The sequence below is a fragment of the Acanthaster planci genome, linkage group LG09 (genome assembly GCF_054643075.1).
Source record: "Acanthaster planci isolate LZ-2023a linkage group LG09, COTS_SCS, whole genome shotgun sequence".
NCBI lineage: Eukaryota > Metazoa > Echinodermata > Asteroidea > Valvatida > Acanthasteridae > Acanthaster > Acanthaster planci.
In genome coordinates, this window is record NC_141785.1 from 11634330 (window position 1) to 11654326 (window position 19997).

General features: G+C 40.8%; 1 protein-coding gene across 7 annotated transcripts in view; it reads right to left on the reverse strand.

The window, feature by feature from the left end:
• LOC110981990 (plexin domain-containing protein 2-like) overlaps nucleotides 1–19997 on the reverse strand; it is a 65325-nt gene that overhangs the window by 27979 nt on the left and 17349 nt on the right. For all 7 annotated transcript variants that reach the window (XM_087140879.1, XM_087140877.1, XM_087140878.1 and 4 more), the window contains exons 3-7: nucleotides 18945–19102; nucleotides 10039–10182; nucleotides 6644–6713; nucleotides 6162–6287; nucleotides 2278–2331 (exon numbers count right to left, since the gene is read on the reverse strand). In XM_087140879.1, the coding sequence (XP_086997005.1) occupies nucleotides 2278–2331; nucleotides 6162–6287; nucleotides 6644–6713; nucleotides 10039–10182; nucleotides 18945–19102 (552 nt within the window). The remainder of the gene's footprint in view (nucleotides 1–2277; nucleotides 2332–6161; nucleotides 6288–6643; nucleotides 6714–10038; nucleotides 10183–18944; nucleotides 19103–19997) is intronic.

Below are 19997 nucleotides of genomic sequence, written 5' to 3' on the forward strand. Positions count from 1 at the left end.
GACCTCAGTACCCAAAATGGCATCTCTTGCCACGAGAAGATGCTCGTTTTTTTTTTCAATGAGCACAACATTTATCAATCAGAAAGGCCGGAAAATCCTGGTCCTGGGACTCAGCTGGGCCCCTGCATTTCTTACAAGATTGGCGACCACTTTGTTTCGGAGCCGGTTCATCTGCAAATGGTATGCTGATGGTGCATGCCACCTTTGGTCTAAGGCAAAAAGGGACGGCAACACAGAAGATTCCTCTTCTGACCAAACAGTCGTGGGGAAGTCGGGGCATTTTACTTTCCTGCAGTGCATGCATGCTCTGCTTGATTTCTGTGACCCTAGGCTGAAGCTGCATGACCACGCATCTGAATGGGGACATGGTGGGTGGTTGGAATCTGAAGACAAATCGTCAGAAGGATGGACACACTGACACGTTTGCCTGACTTGGATGGCAAAACATCTTGTGTGAGGCCAACAGCGGTTTGGGAATCAAAGATATGCTGTCATGGCCCAAAACTGCTGAAAACCCTGTTAAAACAGTTGTTTCATGCTGTGGGAGTGAGACCTACTGTGACGTGAAAGGAAACTCAAAATAGCTCAAACCTGACTCTGACGAAGAGGGACTAGAGCTAGAATAATGGCACCAGGGTTTCTTGTTAAAGATGGCAACAGCCTACCGTATCTCTCTGGCTCCAGTGAGTACCAGATGATCTGTTTTCCAACTGGGTTGTGTCTGTATCCCGGAGGTTATGCAGGTTCTCCCAGTCAGGACCGATATTTCCAGTACCGAGGATTTGTTCTTCCCTGGAGTGGCCCAATTTCTTACCACAAATTTTGCCTGGAGTAGGGGCTGCAGGTCCAAAAGAAGCAGGCCTGTTATCTCTCCCTGAGGCACCAGAGGCTAGAAGGCATGGCTCTGCATTCAGGGTGGTCTGAACTCTTGCTTCTCTGTCTACCAAGAATAGCTAGAGGCCCAGGAGATACTGTACAGCCCCATTCCCTATCGCAGTGTATGTAATGGATGCCAGAGGCCTGGAAAGCATGTCCCCCATACTTTGGTGGCTCAGTCCGCTGATGTCTGCTATACTTGAGGCTTGGAAAGTGCAGCCCCACCACGTTTAGTATTCTGACCAGGCCCATCATTGTAATAGATACTTTTCAATCATTAAGGACTTAAAACCTACAGTAAACAGGGCACTAGCAAAAAGCATACATACAAGGTCAGTACGTATGTTTTTATTCTTCAACCTAAAAAGAAAGCCAGACTATATTTTCCCCACGTTTGCAACTGTTCAAGATTCACAACTTAGATAGTGAACTCAAGGTGAAGTTATTACCTTATTAGACCCCACCCAAATACCACAGTTCAGCAGAAAAGCACTTTTGTACACCTGCTGGAAATTTTCTTGGGGGGTATGCCTGGTCAATAACCTCTGGTTGGGTTTGGAGACAGAATTCAGTTGTAGGTGAACAGGATTGTCAACCAGTGGAAAATGAATGGAGATCAATTTTCCTCCTTGTCCTCGGTTGGGGTAGGGGAATTGAAGTTACTCATATTGTGCAACCAATCATTCACCTCAAACATACCTTAACAGTTGACAGACCGGCATTTGCTTGAAGTTTTGTTCGCAATATTTAAATATATATATGCGCACCTCAAAGTCGTATTATTATTTGCACCTGTAAATTGGCTAACTTGTGAAATCACGTACATACAAAACGAACAAGGAAATCTCTGCATTCAAAATGGCTTAGCAAAGAAGCAATAGTGTGTGGAGTGCGATGTTGACTTGGCCCCAAAATGGATTCTGGCTGGCAAATTTCTAACAGCACAGTCAAAACTCCAGCTGAAAGTAAATGCACAGTAACTCATGGCAGCCAGTTACACCTCTTATGATGCAGGGCTACATGGAATGTGTTCCTTTAAAACTTCACAAATATTCACTGCTTGACTGGAACCCTGCACACAACTGCCTCTCTATCTTAGGTAACTATTTGGCAGCACACAGTCACTGGCAGCAGAAGCAGGGGGGCATTCCCCCTCCCAACTTTTGGCTGGTCCTTCAATGGCTGATGCCTGATGATCTCACAAATGCCCCCCCAAAAAATAAATCATTCTGCCGCTGTTGCACACGGTACTGTAAATTGCCCCTAATGCATTGACTTTCAGGACCACTAATTTTGAGCATTCACGCCCCACCCACAAAAAAGAAATTCTGAGGGCAACTCCGCGCCTTGGTCATCCTGAGGAGTCTCAAAATGCACTTTTTCAAGGTAAAATTCACTCACCTCGAATGCTGCCCAAAAGATTCTGTTCTCGCCATTCCACTGTCAAAGCAGTTCCTTCAAAAGAAAATAAAGGTCTTGTTAAACAACCGATGCATCCATCCACATTTCCCCACCATGAGCCACTTATTCTGATTGCAAGGTGTCATCGGGATTTCACTTTCTACAGCATCTAGACAAGGGTGCTCTCACAATTATGATGATAACTGGAATTCGACTTCAACAGTTTTGACTGTCAAACCCATTCCTTCACATCTTTGAAAGGAGAGGGCAGGAAGTACCCTAACAATCCTCAATCCTTCACCTGTTGGAGAACAGAGGACCGTTAGGGTTAAGATTGCAGTGTTGTAGTACTTGTACTCGGTGCTCGTACTCGAGTACTGTTTTCAGAGTACTTGTACTCGAACTTGTACTCTGACGTCCAAGTACTTGTACTCGAACTACAGTTCTTGTACTCGGGCTACAAAATACTCAAAACTCGACATCCAAAAATTGTACTCGAGCATCAAAGTACTCATACTTGATTAACAGTAATCGATAAAAATATCCTTTAAGTTAACTTACCACAGCCATTAAAATAAGGTTAAAAAATATCGACTCCAATGACCCGATATTCGATACGGTTCTGACGAAGAGAAGGCTGAACGTGGGACCATTAATGTATACGACCCATTCCCCGTCTGTGCACGTACTTAACCAATCACGTACGCAAATTATATTGTGGTACTCCAGAATGGTCCCGCGATTTACTTGGGCATTGGTAGTCTGGACCCAAAAATTTTAACGACGAACCCAGCATACAGAAAATCACAGGCATTTGAATAATTGAGTCTGGAAAATAGACTTCGCCGCGCCATGCACGTTGTGTCAACTGCTGCAACGCACGTGTAGTGACCGTGACATTGCTAGCCAGATCACTTGTTCTTGTAGCCATGTCATCTGCATTCAGTGTTTCTTTTACACAGTGGCAGGTCTTAGAGTCTCTAAACTACTTTTGAATTAGAAGTACTTGTACTCGTACTCGAAATTAGAAGTACTTGTACTCGGAACTGCAAGTACTTGTACTTGGAAACCAGTACTTGTACTCGACCTGTCTTTGTACTCGGCAGTCAAAGTACTCGGCAGTACTTGGTACTCAGAAAAAGCACTCGACTACAACACTGTAAGATTGTTGGTATGACGGAAAGCACTACATAGAGTATAATTATGATCAAAATTTCTTGCTAAAATAAATGTGATTACAGTCTTTATAACAGTGAAACAGCACAGAAACCCTTCCTTAAAGTTAGCCTTTCAAACATGCTAGGAAGGGTGCAAATATTTGAAATGGGCTGATAGCTGGTGATATTTTTGTTTGATTAAGTCATTTCTGCTTTTTTTTTAGATGAATGAGCATTATACTGTCATGGAAAGGGTAATTCAACATTGCTAAACAAGACAGAATCACACTGAATTCTCAGGCCAGCTCCCAACAGACCTCTGTACTGATGTTGCTTTCCTATGGTGCTCAGTGGACCATGGGCCCCCACTGGCTCCGCCCACTGGAAAGCTGATGGGGACAGATGAATCAACATGAAGAATTTTCAGCACTTTGAAAGATTTTCATCATTTACCTATCGGTATCTTCGATTCCCAAACATTCTTGGCTTGGTTGAGGAAAAAACAACCAAAAAAACCCTTCCCTTTAAGACTGCTGCACATTTGAGCTTAATGGAAAATTCCAAGGCCTGATTCAGGGAGACGTGCACAAGAGCAAATGTTTAGGGGGAAAAACAGAAAAAATGGATGCTGCGGTCGAAGTTGCAAATGGCTGATGATCTGTTCACAGTGAATATAGTCCATAGCTCAGTTGTGAAGTGCCTTGTCAGCCACCTGTTAGTGGCACAAACACCAGATCTGGTCCCAAATAGAAATGTTTAGACATTCAGACAATGCAGATGGCGAAGCCATCCAGGGCAGCAGCACTGACATACATATACTGAGTCAGCAAGCACCAAACACAAACTGGAGTGAAGGGGTGATATGTCCGTTGCCCCCACTTTGGGGCCACCTCCACGAAGGGAGGGGGCACAAAATGAATGCAATACCACCAGTTTGCTCAGTGATCTATCTGCCCCTTTCATTGCTCTCTTTTTTTTTTACTTTACAATGACCTTACTACAAAAAGTTCACTCTAGAGTTCCCCCATTAATCGCTGTTTGCTTTCCAACAGAGGATGTGCTGACTTTCCCCAAGTCCACTTTTCTCATTATTCCAACAAATGTCAGTAAATCAGCAACTCAGATTTGTTCAAGTTGCAAATTACTTTTCCCGAAGTGATAAGTCATTTCTTTAAAGTTGTCTACAGTCAACAACACAAGGAAAAAGGCAACTCAAAGTCTGTGACAGTCAACAACCCCTATCTAGCGTGCTCAATAATGCTGCCTATTTATTTTCCATAGCAGTGGCTGAAGTGTTGTTGTAAAATGTTAAGTACATTCAAAGGCAAGTTCGAGCGACAACTATAGTTCATGAGAGGTTGACTAATATCATCTAAACAACGGATGGTTTAGATCATCTACATGTAGTCAACCATGAAAATAACTGTATGAGATTTCCACAACCATGCAACGGTGAAATGTGAGTAATGATTAGATTTTTAAAAATAGGCTGACTAGGGTCGATATCACTAAATTGGGCACGCACATTGTTAAAAAACAATTCACTCCCCTAGATTGCACTGGTTTTTCCTCCAAGGTCACCTTTTAGACATCATTTTCCTCTGGAAATTCCAGGTACAACTGAAAATGTTTGGGTCAAAAGGTGGAAAGTTTAATCCGAATACCATGTGCATGTCGGACTTTAGCCAACTTTTTTGAATAGGATTCAAGTATGGCATCGACAAAGAAAGGATTTCTCTACACCCGTTTGACATGAGTCACTTTCTCACTGAGGACATAAGCTAAAGACATCCCAAGACCACTTTCCAATATGGGCAGTTATGGTCCGGTCCCTGTGTATGTGCATCCCATATGCAGCAAGGTATGAGACGGAGAGAACCCCCCCTGCTTTGTGTTGGTCATTGTCTCGCAGGAATCTGGGGAATTCCTTTCAGACATCTTGGGGGGATGTGTTAAGTAACAATAATCTGGAATGTGTATAGGGATTGGACATGTTGGGGGGGTACCCCTCGGTCTCATTTCTTGCTGGGTATAGTGCATCCACTTGCCCATCCATTGCCTTGTCTCACTCCACTACAATTTGAATGAACACACTCCATAAACTTACGCAGACCATTATAAGAAAAAGACTCTTAAACTCTGATTGAATAAGGAAATGCAGTTAATCCAATTCATTGGTATGTTCTGGCTCACAAGTGTCATGAATGAATCATTTATCATTCAAAAAAGAGGCGGACGACGAATACCATTTGAGCGGCAACGGGGGCGCAACAACTTTGAAAGAGGAAGGGGGTAGTTGTGAGAACATCAGGCATATCATTCATTAATAGGTTAATCTATCAAGCCTCACCCCATTATAGGACCAGCAGGAAGTGGCAGGGGGGGGCTAGTCAATAAAGTGGGGAGGCCACTGACTCCTCAAGACAGCAAGGAGGAAAATATTCAATATGGCTCACATGCCACCTGAAACTTTCTTTGAAGGCTATTTGTGCAATGTGACCAGCCCACAGAGTACAATTTGCCTGTATACCAGCTATTTTTTGGGGGGGGAGGGGGAAGGAACACACTTTTCACGTAGACATAAAGTTATACAATGAACATTGCATGACTCAGCTGTGAAACACATTTACATTTGAGTAATTCATGAAATTGGCCAATGGCCCCAGCTCAAGGATTATGGGTTTACATGGGTACCATGGACACATGCACAATTGTCGCATCACTTACCGTTGTCGAAATAGCGAACCCCGGTGACTGGAGATGACTCCAAGGGAGAAAAGTCGGCCATTAATGGTGCTATGTACTGGGTGGCTGCCAAATGTTTGTGGATGTATGACCCAGCATAAATGAACCCTGTAAAGAAGCAATGACCAAAACAGATGTTTAAATTGATTGGCAACGTGTAATGTTTCCAAGGGTTACATACATGTACACGTACTCAGAAATTTGAAAGGCAATTGTCGTGCTTTGGCGATTTTGAAAATAGTCTCCTCCATTTTGTTTTCACTGCGACAGGAACAGAAAATAACTAAGACAATTTACATTTTTTCCATCAAAATCCTTTAACCGAAAAGGAAAACAGTCAAATAATCAGACTGTTTTCACAGGGGTCCCACCTCGCGTATTAAAAAAAACTGAACAAAAGTCTCAAAATGGGATTGCTTCCAGGTCTCATTCCGTCTCAAGCTAAAAGAAAAGAAACAACTCACCTCCTGTGGTGATAACAAGGGAACTGACTTCATGGCCATAGAAAGGGAATACAAAGTTGAGGTGAACATTCTGGAAAGGAGTCAGATAAACATGTAGGAGACAAATTAACTGGAAAGTGATTGTCAGTGACACCGGAAGAAAAAACTTGCAAGTCGTGCTTGTGGGATGTGTGGATTAAAGGTAAAATCACATTGACATTGGAGGGTTGATGACTGTCATATTGACATTGGAGGGTGAATGACTGCTAGGGTATAGAGGTCTGTTGAGGTTAACCCTAACAGAAAATAAAATACTTAAAAACAGTTACAATCAATTTAAATAGCACATTAACTTGATGAACATTAACAACGACACAGTTTCAAAACAATGTAACACATCCATGTTTTGTCCATTTATTCATCGGTATTCTAGGACGGCAACAATATCCATGGTTTCAATTCCACTGAGAGTTGATTTTGTATAGATCCAGATGATTTACGTATGTACATAACACAGTTTTCCCAGCAAAGGCTTTCCACGAGGATAAGGAGTAACACAAAATAAAGGAGGTTGGTTACGAATGCCTGCAACGCTAGCCGCCATATTGATTTCCAGTCCTTTGTGCAGGGAGCAAGGACGATATCAAAACTTCCAAAAATACTCACTTCACACTAGGCAAGAATACAGAGAAGAAACGGTCCTGAATGATAGCCGTAAAAACCAACCAACAGTCAACATACAGGACAGATAAACAGCGATGAATACACAGAAGGTAGATTTTGATAGATTAAAAAGTGTAAGATAACAAGAAATACATGTAAAATACATAGGCAGCCACTAAAAAGTAAAAGGGCACCCTCTTTTTTGGTAAATTGTAATTTGACAGGTCACTGTGATGCTACACGGGAATTTTTTCTCAGAGAAAGACCTACACATTTGATGCCTCTCTCATAGTGACCACAGAAAAACAGTCACCGGTGGCAACAGCCACGGTAACGAACAGAAGAAAGCAATTTTTTCATACATTGTGCATTTTTATGTGGGGACTTGGGTGCCGGTGGCATGCAGAGTTTCAAAAAAATCCAGACTATGGGCACGAACCAAACTGCACCTACACACGCGTATTACGGTTCGCTACATGCTTTACTCAGCCAGTTGAGAAAAGAAATGTACATGAAAGTTTACACACATGTACTTAACAAACTGAAGGAGGAAATGTACAGACAGGTAAGCTTAGCCTGACCCTCCCCATAATCCACTGGGTGAATTGGGACAATCCTGTTGGATTAATGAGCGTAGAGCCCCAGCAGGTGGTTTTGCAGCTTGTGAATATACAAGTAGTACTGGGTGAGGAGCATGATTTATGCCACAACTTGACACATTCAAATGCAACTAGGTGCCACTGTATTTCTCTGCCAAGTGGTGGTTCTAAGAGGACTCCAAGAAATTGTTCCAGCAAAGGAATGCATGTTGTGGGGGGGAGTTAAACAATTCATATAAAGGCAGTCATGCACACAGCTTCTGCCCTTCTCAACTGGGTTTTCTTTGAAAGTGGGGTTATTTTTACGGTCATTTAATCGCCTGAAATGAAGAGCAAGTTGGGTTTAAATGCCTGTAATTGGCTCATTTCAACAAGAGTACAATGTGATACTTTAATTGGACAGATTTTCAGTACCGGCCCATATCTCATTATCAGCTTTGAGCAGATTCTCAGATATCCACAATGGAATCAAAGATTGTCAATACGGCTTAACAACAATATGTGCCGAGTTATGGAGGCTATACTAGTCCCAAAGTGGACACCTGGATATACAGTCAAAACAGCAAAACAAGAGATTGACTGTTATTGCAAAATGCATTTCTCTACTGTCTGCCACCAGGAAAGCAGATCAAACAGTCAGCATGTCTCCATTTTCCAGATTTTCTGCTATGTGAAAAGCAGATTTTATATTCTTTACCCCACAATGACGGTTCATAATGCCGTTCTACTTTGCCACTAATTGAAATGCAGATTAAATATTTTTGAATAGTCAATATTTCTGCTTTCTACTTTCCAAGAGAGCAGATTTAAGACTTTTGTCACTGTGGTCTGAAAGGTACCGCCGGCTAGTTATTTCCAATCTGCTAATACCCGATATATGTACCTCCATTAACCCGAAAATTGAATACATGTAATTCCAGGTTCTGTGCCACCATCAATATTGATTGTTTGTGGGGCCAAATCCACCCAATCTGCCCAAGCTGGAGCTTAGCAAGAAAGAAAAAATTTATGAGCCAAGTGCTATAACACTATAGCCATGATAGCAGAGTTAGTTTCAAATGATAGTTTTGTTTACCAGACAGTAAACACAGCATTAAATTTATAGGAAGGTTGAGATGGAACAAAAATGACTAGTGGCAAGGCTTATCTTTTTATGTATAATTAAATTATCCAAGGTAAGACGGTGGAAAAAAAGCAGAATCCGAATGGACAAATACAGGGCATTTTCAGGCAAACAGGCAACTTATCTTGAGTTCCACTTTGCTTTAACTGTGGCTGATAATGTGGCACATTAAGGAAGAGATGCAGTACGACAATGCCTCATTGTGTGCCTGCATGTTGTACCAAATCGTAGAGATCCAAATTATAAGGGAATAAAAGCTCCTGGTGTGTCCAGAAATTAGACTGGCTCACCTCTTTCTCATTCCCGAGTCTTTCTTTAAAATTTCACAGCCAAATTTTCTTAAACTTAGTCTGAACCATTAAAACCACAATGAAGAAGGGAACAACTGGTGGGAAAATGTTCTCCTAGCTTGCGGGTGTATAGCACGGGAGCTGGTACATTTTTCGTGGGCAATCCGTCTGGGTGGCAACATGACCACCCCATGGTTTCACTTGAGATCTGACATCAAAACCGCACGCTAAACCACCAATCGTGGCATGAATAGGGCCACTGTTCTAACACCCTTTGCCAATGGGTGTCATTTCAAGGAAACAAGGCCATTACTTTTACTTTATGCCTTTTTTTCCCACTTCAATCCCACATAGGCAATATAAGGTTGATTTTATATTCCTTCCTTACACCTACAGTATGTGTTTATCACACATACATGTACATGCACTTTAACTCTGCATGCATTCCTGCCTCTCAACCTTTTATTAAAACGGTGCATAAACATTTTGCTCAGCTTTTTTTGTTGTTTACTCGTGATACATTTCGCTTGTTGGAAAGCTCAAAAATAACTTTTAAACCACAGTTTGTGTCTCACCACCATAAGGTGAGGCGGAGGAAGGGGGCAGATGATCAAATGGCCAACCCCAATCAGTCCCAAAAGTGGGGGGGGGTGATACAGGTATATACATGTTCTCTGTCCCCCTCTGGGCATAATGTGCCCGGGCGGAAAGACTGTATGACACTACGGCAAGTCTCCATACCTTTCCATTTCTTGCGCCAGTTGCTAGAGTTTCAGGAGCTTCAACGAGGGGTCTTATCCGCTGATCGTCCAAGTCTACCCAGAATGCACTCCCGCCAGCGTCGGACCGGAAGCACTGAGATGTATAGTATCTGTGATTGTCCTCCTAGGGGGAAAAGAATTATTACATTCAGCAATTAAAATACATGGCCCAGAACTGGGCAAAACAAGAGACAAGTTGCATTTCCAGTTGCCTGACCCGACCCAGCAAATTATGCAGTCCACCATTTATGCCAAAAATATGCCATGTATACACTGGCTAAAAAAAATTGGACACCCCCTCAAAAAAATTACCCACCCACACATTCTAATTTTTTTTACTGTTAATGGAAACACACATTTATTTTTTTTGGCCTTGGCAACAACATTATCAAGAAAGCCTAATATGAAATAACTTGATGAAGTCATAATTTGTAATATGTTAGATGCAATTGCAAAATCCAAGTTCTCTTACACACCAGAGGGGGTGTATAAATGCTCCTGTTATTTTAGGGGTTCGGTTTTCCTATTTTTTAGAGGCCAAAGAGAACAATGTGTCAACCTCCAGTATTAGACTCAAGTGGCTAAGGTGTTTTTGTTGACCAGGTTATATTGTGGCAAATATGGATAACACTCAAGTGTGTACAAACTATACAACTGGCAAAGTACCGTACAACAAAGGCTTTTTCCTGGGTACGGTGAAATCTCTTGAAATAGACAATACATCCTTGAAATGTTCTGCATTACTGTCAGTCATACTGTACAGTGTTCACCTCACTTTTCCTGGAGTCTGTGTATATGGAAGGCGTACAAAGGTGCCTTTCTTCAGGTGGTGAACCAAGGAGGAAGAATCACATCTACTATTACACACTCTGCACATGATGAGTCTAGGAATACTCTGCGACAATGACCACGTGTGTGTCAAAGTCGATTTAAGTTTGACCCACAGTACCATCCCGCCCACAGTACCATAGCCTAAGGTTGAAAGAGTAAGGGAGAATGTTGTCTTCAACAGACAAGACTTGGAATCCTGCACTTCGTAAATCACTAGTTCCAACAGTTGTCTGTTTTTTGTCACATGTTTGAGAGATTGTTTTAATCCTTAATTGTCATTTCATTTCCATACTTCCTTATTATAAACTGCATTCATCATCATTTTAAAGGCTAAAGTTTCATATGTGCAGGTATTTCCTTTTTAATGCCAGTGCTTAGAGAGTCACATTATATATTATTACATGTATATGCAAAAGATGTGTTTGAAATTCATGTTTGTTTGTACTGCGGAAGCCATTTAAATTTCCTTATGATAAAGTTTGTATCTATTTATCTGAATTTGTCACCTGAATCTCATTAACAACCCGGACACTTAAATGAAAAGTTTTACAAGACATAATAAACACTTTTTTACACTAAATCACCACTCTGCTTTTACATGTACATGTACATTGTAGGACACGTTATTCCTTGTGGTATACTTCTGTTATTTGAATTTTAAAAATCATTTGAAAAAAGTTACTTGAATTTATAAAAGGAAAGAAAAGCAATTAAACTTCGACAGCATCTCATGTACATGTACATTAATCATCAGATAACACTGCATGGGAAAAGCTAGCACCATTGAACCAAAGTTGTATCAAATTCACATTTACCAAGTCCAATCCCATGAGAGTGTTCAAAAACCAGGTTTCAGTTACTCGCCAAGACAGGCACCGGAATAGTTTTGTACCTGTTTGTGTTTTGCTTATTTTTTTTGGGACAGAGGTGTGGATTGTGAGTCACCAACATGCTTCCTGGGTCAAAACCCAACGACAAATCTTGAGCATGGGTCCTTGAAATATATAGACAAATACTGACGTGGGTGGTTTGTATGTCACGGTGGCAACTTTCTCTTTTCTGATGAAGTAGCCTAGCTGGCTTCTTGTGCTTTAAATCTTAACTAAGTTTCCTCTTAAAGATGGTTTATTAGAGACAACGAAAGTGCTTTTTTTTTTACTAGTGTTTCATTGCAAGGATGGTTGGCTTGGTCTGTTTATCTTGTGACCATGTTGTTAATGTGTAGTCTTTATTGGGTTTGCTCTACACTTTGGTTAAGCAACAGTTCCCCTGTCTGTATTTCCTTTGTTTACTCCTTCGCAACACTTTCTCTGGTTCCCTGAAGTGGATTTGATTTGTGAAGTAATGCTTACTAAAATTCTTCACCTTACGTTTCTATTTTGTGTTTTTTTCTGTCTGCATTCTGGAGCATTCGCTATTGGCGCAGTTTTCTTCCTTGTAAGCTACATATTCCCCCGAATTTTTATTTGTTTGTCATTTTTCCCCACTCTTGAAGTTTTCTCTCTTTAATGACTGATGTTTAATTCTGATTTGTTGGCAAGTTTGAAATATTTTTTAATGAGAAGCCTATTTTGATTCAGCCTGCTTCTTTTTTTGACCAAGCCTTCAGGACTGTGAACTACAAAAAAAAATACACTGTACCATATTTGCAGGTTACGTGCTGTGATGTCGAAAGATCACAATGTTACATACATGTACATGTATATAGGGTGATAAAGAAAGAAATGCGACCCCAAAATAACATTTATTTTCTCCCAAAAGAATTGTCAAAATTTTGGGGGGTATCAAATTGAAGCTTTGGATGTTGTCTTTTCAAAATTGTAGGCTTAATTCAAATCTGACGATGCATTGCAGAGATATTTCCAATTATTCATTTTTGGGGGGAGTTTTATCCAATGGAAGCAATATACAAGAACCATTAATCCTGAAAGTGCATGCAGTCATCACTGAAATCAAATTTCCAAATTATCACACAGCTGTTAGGGTTTGATACTTCTATCCATTTCTTCTAGCTCTAACTTTGATGAACTGCACGCTTATTTCAGACAGGAATGGTTGATATTTGTAGTTTCCGAGTTTAATTTAGTTTGTTTTGGAGAAAGCAACTTCAGCTGAGCCTGTGTAAATTACCTCAGTCAATTTGTAAGAGGACACTGATCTTATTACTTCCAGCTGTGACAATAACAACTTTGAATCATTTCAGGATCCTGTTCATTTGTTCAGGAAAAATGAAGTTTTAACGTCTTAATATGTCTCAGTATCCTCGTTCTGGTCTGGCCACACTCAGTGTAGCAGATCAGCAGAGACCAGTCACCTCCACATGTATTGTTCCTCCTAACTGGAGTGTGGTTTTCTGATTGAGCCGTATTTTGCTGGAAGTCAGCGACTGAAGTCCAAGTGTAAACTCATTAGGTCTATTTTACATATTGTGTTGGGTTTAGGTTTTCGTCTTTTTTAAATGTTTAGTCTTTTGGTTGAAATCTTTTAAGTTCTTTAGTCCTTTTGGGTTTTTTTCATTTCTTCCCAGTACTTTTTCATTAATAAATCCTTTTTGTCCTTAGTATTTGTTGTTTTGTGAGTTTCCTATAGTGTGCCATTTTTCCCCGTTACACACCCACTAAGTCACTTGACCTATAGTGGGTATTAAATATCAACAAACACAGCGCCCACCCAAGCAATGCCCAAACCAAAGTGTCTCATACATGTACGTTTCATTTACCAAAAATAAAGCTGATGGTACATGTAGGTATCATACTCAGACTTCTGATGCACTAGTAGTATACCACAACTTGGCTGTATCGTTTGTATAAACAACACTAAAAACACACATTGCTAGGGGGTTGATACCCACTATAGGTCACATGATTTAGCGGGCGAAATCGGTCTATTACAGGCAACAATGAAGAGCCGCTCTCTATAACTTCCCCACTCTTCACCTCATGAAAGAAACAAATTACCTCGAAAACCACTACAAGAAAGAATACTTTACTGCAGTCGCTGTTACATAACTTCATTGTCCCAGTTTCAAGTACACATGGGCAATATACCTGTAGGCCTATGTACCAGTAGGCAAACCCCCGGGAGAGCTGTACAAGGCCACTCATCTAGCCCTGGCAATTTTGGGCCATAAGTATTTGGATGCTGTTCTTGATTATTGGCATCTTGATGTAGGCTCAGGAATTGAGGGTACACAATAGACTTCCAGAGAAATACTGTCCTTGCTGAATTTTGAGCAAACAACAATATCACACCTGTGGACATACACGAGGATGCCCCAAGCTACATGTACATGTACATGTGCATGTATATAGGCCTAGTCCCTTATTTCACTTTAATTCAACTCTTCTAGTTTCTGCTTCCAACAATGCACTGGCGGGCACTGAGATCCCCATGATAGGAGCAAAATGTTTTTGTTTTTGTAAAATATGAGAGAAATTTGTGGACTTCATTGCACTTCCCTTCCTGGCCTCCAAAGCAAAAAATAAAAAAAAAAATCTACCTTGAGGTTTACTTGGTGTTGAGGAACTGAGGTTCATTTACACTCGGCACAGGGCAAGACATACTGTACACAGGGTGACCCCCGAAACACGCAACCCAAAAGTAACATTCTCTTTTCTCCAAAAATAACTGTCAGAAATTCTTGTTTTGGTATCAAATTGAAGCTTAGGATAGTTTTCATAGTTTTCAAAAGATAAACATCTTTTCAAAACTTTGACAACTTCACAGGATGTATACTGGAGAAATCCTACTTGTTTGATTTGAAAACAGCACAAACCAAAAATATTCCCACACAAACTCTCCCAATTTTGAGATGGTAACTCAGACATGTCCATTTTTGAAGCTAGAACTTTCAAATTACTGGTACGGTTAACTAAAATGACAAACACTGTTACAGAGTCCTCTGAACTTATTTAAACATTAACACAATTGCACTTTTATTTTGGAAGTTCTACTGGGTCTGAACGTTTGCACACAAACGGAAAACTATTACCCGCTTTAGGTTTTCTTATGTGCGACACAACACCTGCAATGCAACAAATGCACTCGAGGTCAAGAAGATGTACCACTGTGGCCATGAAAAGGCAATAACCAGTTCAGATAGACCACTACCAGCATTTCAATGAGCCTTCTGGGTTGGGGCATTAATCACTTCAGGGTTGGGGGGCAGCCAAACTCCTGAGAAAAAAAGTTGTGTCTGGTGAGGTGATTTGCCTTCAATGAAAGTATGCCAGTAAAAGTTGACTGGGCACTGCCCCTGTAGCAGGGGATGTGTACACCAATGTCATGACCTCAATACAAGGGCGGCATACACCCTATTCTACCATGTCTACTGGACTAAATGTTGCCTGGGGCTGAGTGGACTAACAAGTTGAGGTGCAGCCGCAGATGAAAGAACAGCATAAATGTGCAGGCAACCCAGGACAATCGTCAGAAACAGCATATCAATATTTACCAACACTTGTGTGTTTGACAATGCCCCCCACGTTTCTCCCCTTATACAAAATTAGCACAATTGACTTTGAATGCTCACTGAGGTGAGGGTTAAGAAAACAGCTCTAGGCTAACCGGGAAGGGGAAAAAAACACATACAAGGCATTTACTACATTTCTCTTCAAAGTACGTATGAGCGATTGTTAACTGGAAAAAAAGAACAAGTAAGTCACTACTTCACACAATGACTTTCGGATGTTTGCAAGGGTACATGTACGGGTATTTCCGGTAAGGGAAGGAAGGCTCTTGACATAAGCTTGGGGAAAGGAAGACAAGCTCCATGAGGCTATGCTTAGGGCAACGCACAAGCCAGAATATGTGTGGGTATTTCAGTTGTCTTGTACATGCAAGTTATGCAACGTCAGGTCCAACTGGGTGTCTATAAGTAGACTGAAATATAGAAATAATAAAAAAAAGTCAAACAAGTGTTACTGTTCATTTTCAACTACATGTACATGTACAGTGAGTCATTTTGACCATCATTAATTATTATCTTTTTTTTTTTGCTTCCAAACCCAAATGAATTTCATGTTCGAGCTCAGACAGGCTATAAGACACCCACGGGTGGTGCTCAAAGACCAGAGTTTTACCTGTTTTTAAATGCAACATGCGCAAGATTCCATGTAATGTGGGAGCTCGAAATTTAGGAAGAAACCTCCCAAGAACGTTGATCCTCTCTGATTAAACAACTCCACTGCTAACAACAACAGACAGTGCCTACAAATCCTGCTTTACTGTTTGAGCCATTTCTTGCCCACAGGTGAAGCTATATACATGTATGTACCTAGAACCACTTTAATTTGTGGATATATTCTCGTCATCTGGTTTCCTTTTCCTGACCAGAGATGGAAGGGAGTCATCAAACTGAAATGCAGAAAGTAGGCTTGTTGCATGTGCACTAGGGTCTGCTGATGTATTAACTCCATTATTGAAAATCAATATTGCCGATTTCAAATTTTTTAATCACATCAAATTTCGAAAATCTCAATATTGGGAAAGGAAGTCAGGCAATCAACTTCCAACATCATTCTCCCACGATAATTATAAAATGCAAACAGTAGCAAATTGCACCCATGACTGGATGTAAAGACAACTCACAAGCAAACTACATGTATCAGGTAGGGTTCATTCCCCGTACCTCCCCCCTGACTGGCCTGCATCTGAAAAGTATTCTGTCCTTGCAAACTTTTCTCAAGCAATTGTGAATATAATCTGCTCTTTCGACATCAAGGTCGTGTTTTTCCAACAAGTGGATGCTAAAATTATGGCTGGTCATCCGTACAAAAGTTAAAGAATAACTCACAAAGCATTAGAAATCCCCCACAGCTACGTGTATGGGAGCATCAGCTAATAATACACGCACTACTTTAACAGCCGAGTCAATTTGAATAATTCAATGTTCGAATATTCGACCTTCAATTCGATTGAATATCCGAATATTCGCTCATAGCGACCAGCAGATTGTTAACAAAGAAACCATACACAATATCAGTTGCTATAATGCACATAACTGTACATTATAATCACTATAATAGCTTCTCATATGTAGGAGTATCTCCAGCCATGATTTAGCAAGATTTAAGAGATGACAATACTTCTTGCCCAGTTGAAAATTTCTGTTCCTTTTAAATTGTTTAATGAATAATTTACTTTTTGCATCATTGATAGATTTTTGTCGCTTTCATTTAAATCTGCTTGAAACAAGCTTCATAGTGCATTTTTCTCATTTAAAGCAAAAGAAAATGTTCCCTTCATTTTCATGAATTTTGCATTGGAATATTCAAATTTGGAAATACTATTTGAATATTTGATAATTGATCAAATATTCGGATATTCAGCATAGCCCTAACTACTTAATAGTAAATAAAAATTCAACCCTATTTAAATTAATGGGACAAATGTTTAATTTGAACACATTTGAGCTAAAATCGAAAAACAACCAAAAGGTGACATCCCTGCAAACTTTGGTCGTCCATACAAGTTGCAGGCAAAATGAGAGTGGTCTATAAGGTAAATAGAAGAATAGGAATTAACACAACACACTTCTAAACCACTGCAGAGGGCAGGCCTCAATAGTAATTTTTTCAACTACTTGTCCATTGAGCAAGTAGCACTGAAAATTTACTTGTCCGAGGTAAGATTTTACTTGCCCAAACCCTGGTTCAGTTGCTCATTGCTTCTCGGGAAAGTAAGTTCCTTCTTCGCCACAATACGACATGAATATACATCACCCCCAACTACTGCGTCTGAGCAGGGAGTGCACAGGACTCTGATGCATCATACAAGTTCAGGCAACGGCTATTTCTAAACCACTCAACGATTTTGCCTGGTGTCATATATGCAAAAAGTACACACACAAGTACCGAGCAAAATTCACTAAAGTTGAAGTCATGCACAGCCACATATAAAAGAGTCTTCAAGCTTTTGGCCGTCAAAAGTTCTGCTGCTCTGCGCATGCAATAACCAATGAGGTTTGGTACCCAGACACAACCTTGGGAATTTAACAGTTAATTTGTGTGTGCATTTTCCCTTGTATGGGAAGTTGCTCTGCTAACGGTACAGCATGCTTAATTCATGCCAAGTTTGTACATGTACGTAACGAAGCAAAAATCATTATACACCACACAGCTGCATACTTTTTACCACTTTTTCTAAGCTTTTGTGAAGAGGAAAAAAACAAATCAAAGGTAAATTTGCTGACTGCTATTCTTGGCCATGACAAACTGACACTTTTATTTCAAGAAAAAAGTACCTGTCCATCGGGCAATTTGTCCCTAATTTTTACTTGCCTGAAAGAAGAAATTGCTTGTCCCAAGCAATTGGACAACTGTCATGCCTGGCTGTGGGTGAGTTTTGGGAAGGGAAGAGGCAGGTGGCAGGGCACACTACCGTATGAGTGGGCTACAATTGATTTATGCTGTGTGCAAATTTAGCTATATAAACATGCTGAGACAGACCTAGACCACAATTACAGGTTGCTGAAAATAAATCTACTCCACCTAGCAACCACATGCTTTCATGAGGACAGGCCCCAGCCTTCAAAAGTTGTGAAGTATTGTAATTGCTGCCTTCTGTCAAGTCAGATTGAAGGTGCATGGCCTGATAATAGTTTTCAAGTCTTTGTGGAAATCAGTCAGAGCTAGCTACAATCCTCCCCACGTCAACGTTGTCATGTCCAGCCGGAGTGCAGACTGCGCACACAGACCCAACATTCAAAGGGGGTCTGGGGCGTGGCTGGAGGCCCAGTGAGATTCGTCCAGGATTGTAGGTGTTGACCCCTTCAGGTATAGCCAGCTCTGTACATATATTTCTAAAAAGCAAGGTCATTCAATGAAGATTGATAGGGCATACCAACTCCAGCATGCATGTATGTTCAGTGCTGGAGTTGGCATATAGCAAACACACGAGCAAGTGTCAACATTGATATCCATGACACGAGTAAAGGCCCACAACGAGCATGTACATGCTTTATAGTACCTGCAGGACACATTGTTGAATAAACAAACAGGCGCACTCTTCATTAAGCAACAGAAGCATATCCAAGATGCCCGTCCAAGGACTTACCACAATTACCGTCACATTTGCGTCCGTCTCAGGCTGCTGCGTTGGCAACTCTCGGCGATGTCGTTGGTGATGGTCTGCATGTATCTGCACTAGGTAGTCCAGGGGCTCCTCAGTGATTCCCTCCAATTCATAGACGGGCGACTTTGATGTCCAAACATCTGCGTGTATATATATGAAAGGGGCACATTAACAACAGGTGAGGGATTGAGGAGGGTTAGGGTTAACCCTAACCCTCCTCAATCCTTCACCTGTTGGAAGACTGAGGAGTGTTAGGGTTAAGTAGATGTGTAGTTAAGCATGCACGGTGTGTGCACGCAAGGTACTTTTTCAAATACCCATATGTCCTTTCACCAAATCCTGAACCATGAAACTCATTCAAGATTAGGTTGTTGAGCGAGAACATTGAAAACTTACAAAAAGGGAGTTTCATTTTCCTAGGCAAGCACACAAGCATAATTCTTTGAGCTGGTTGTCTTTTTCTCATACAAACATTAATGGATGTGCGAAACCACAGTCAAAGATAAGTGGGGGCTGTAGTGATTGTGATTTCCAAAAAAAACATACATGTACATGTATACCTATTGAAGATGTCTTATGTTTAAATATGTGATTACATGTATTTGATCAGATTCAAGGTAACTGAAGGACATCCAAGAACAAAAAATTACAGCCTTAATCATTCATCACTGCCATTTAGGTTTGATGGTTAGGCGATTTAAGTTAATAACTGGGTATACCAGTTCAAGTCTTTAAAGTGGTTTCAAGGCTATTAACAACATCATCAATTATTTGGGGACAACTAGGCATTTCAGGCTTAGAATACCACAGGCTTTTGTATGACATGTACATGTTAGGAGATCCTGACATCTGCAGGTTAAATTAAACCGGCAGAAGACGACCCAAGAAGCCAAGATTGCACAAAACACCTGGACAAGAGCACAGAAAGCAAAGAACAGATTGAGCTCGAGTGTCGATCAATACTGTGCCAGTCTTTTGGCCTTCCTCCAACCCGCCTTCCAACCCTATAATCAAGGGCCTCCACACAGGATCATC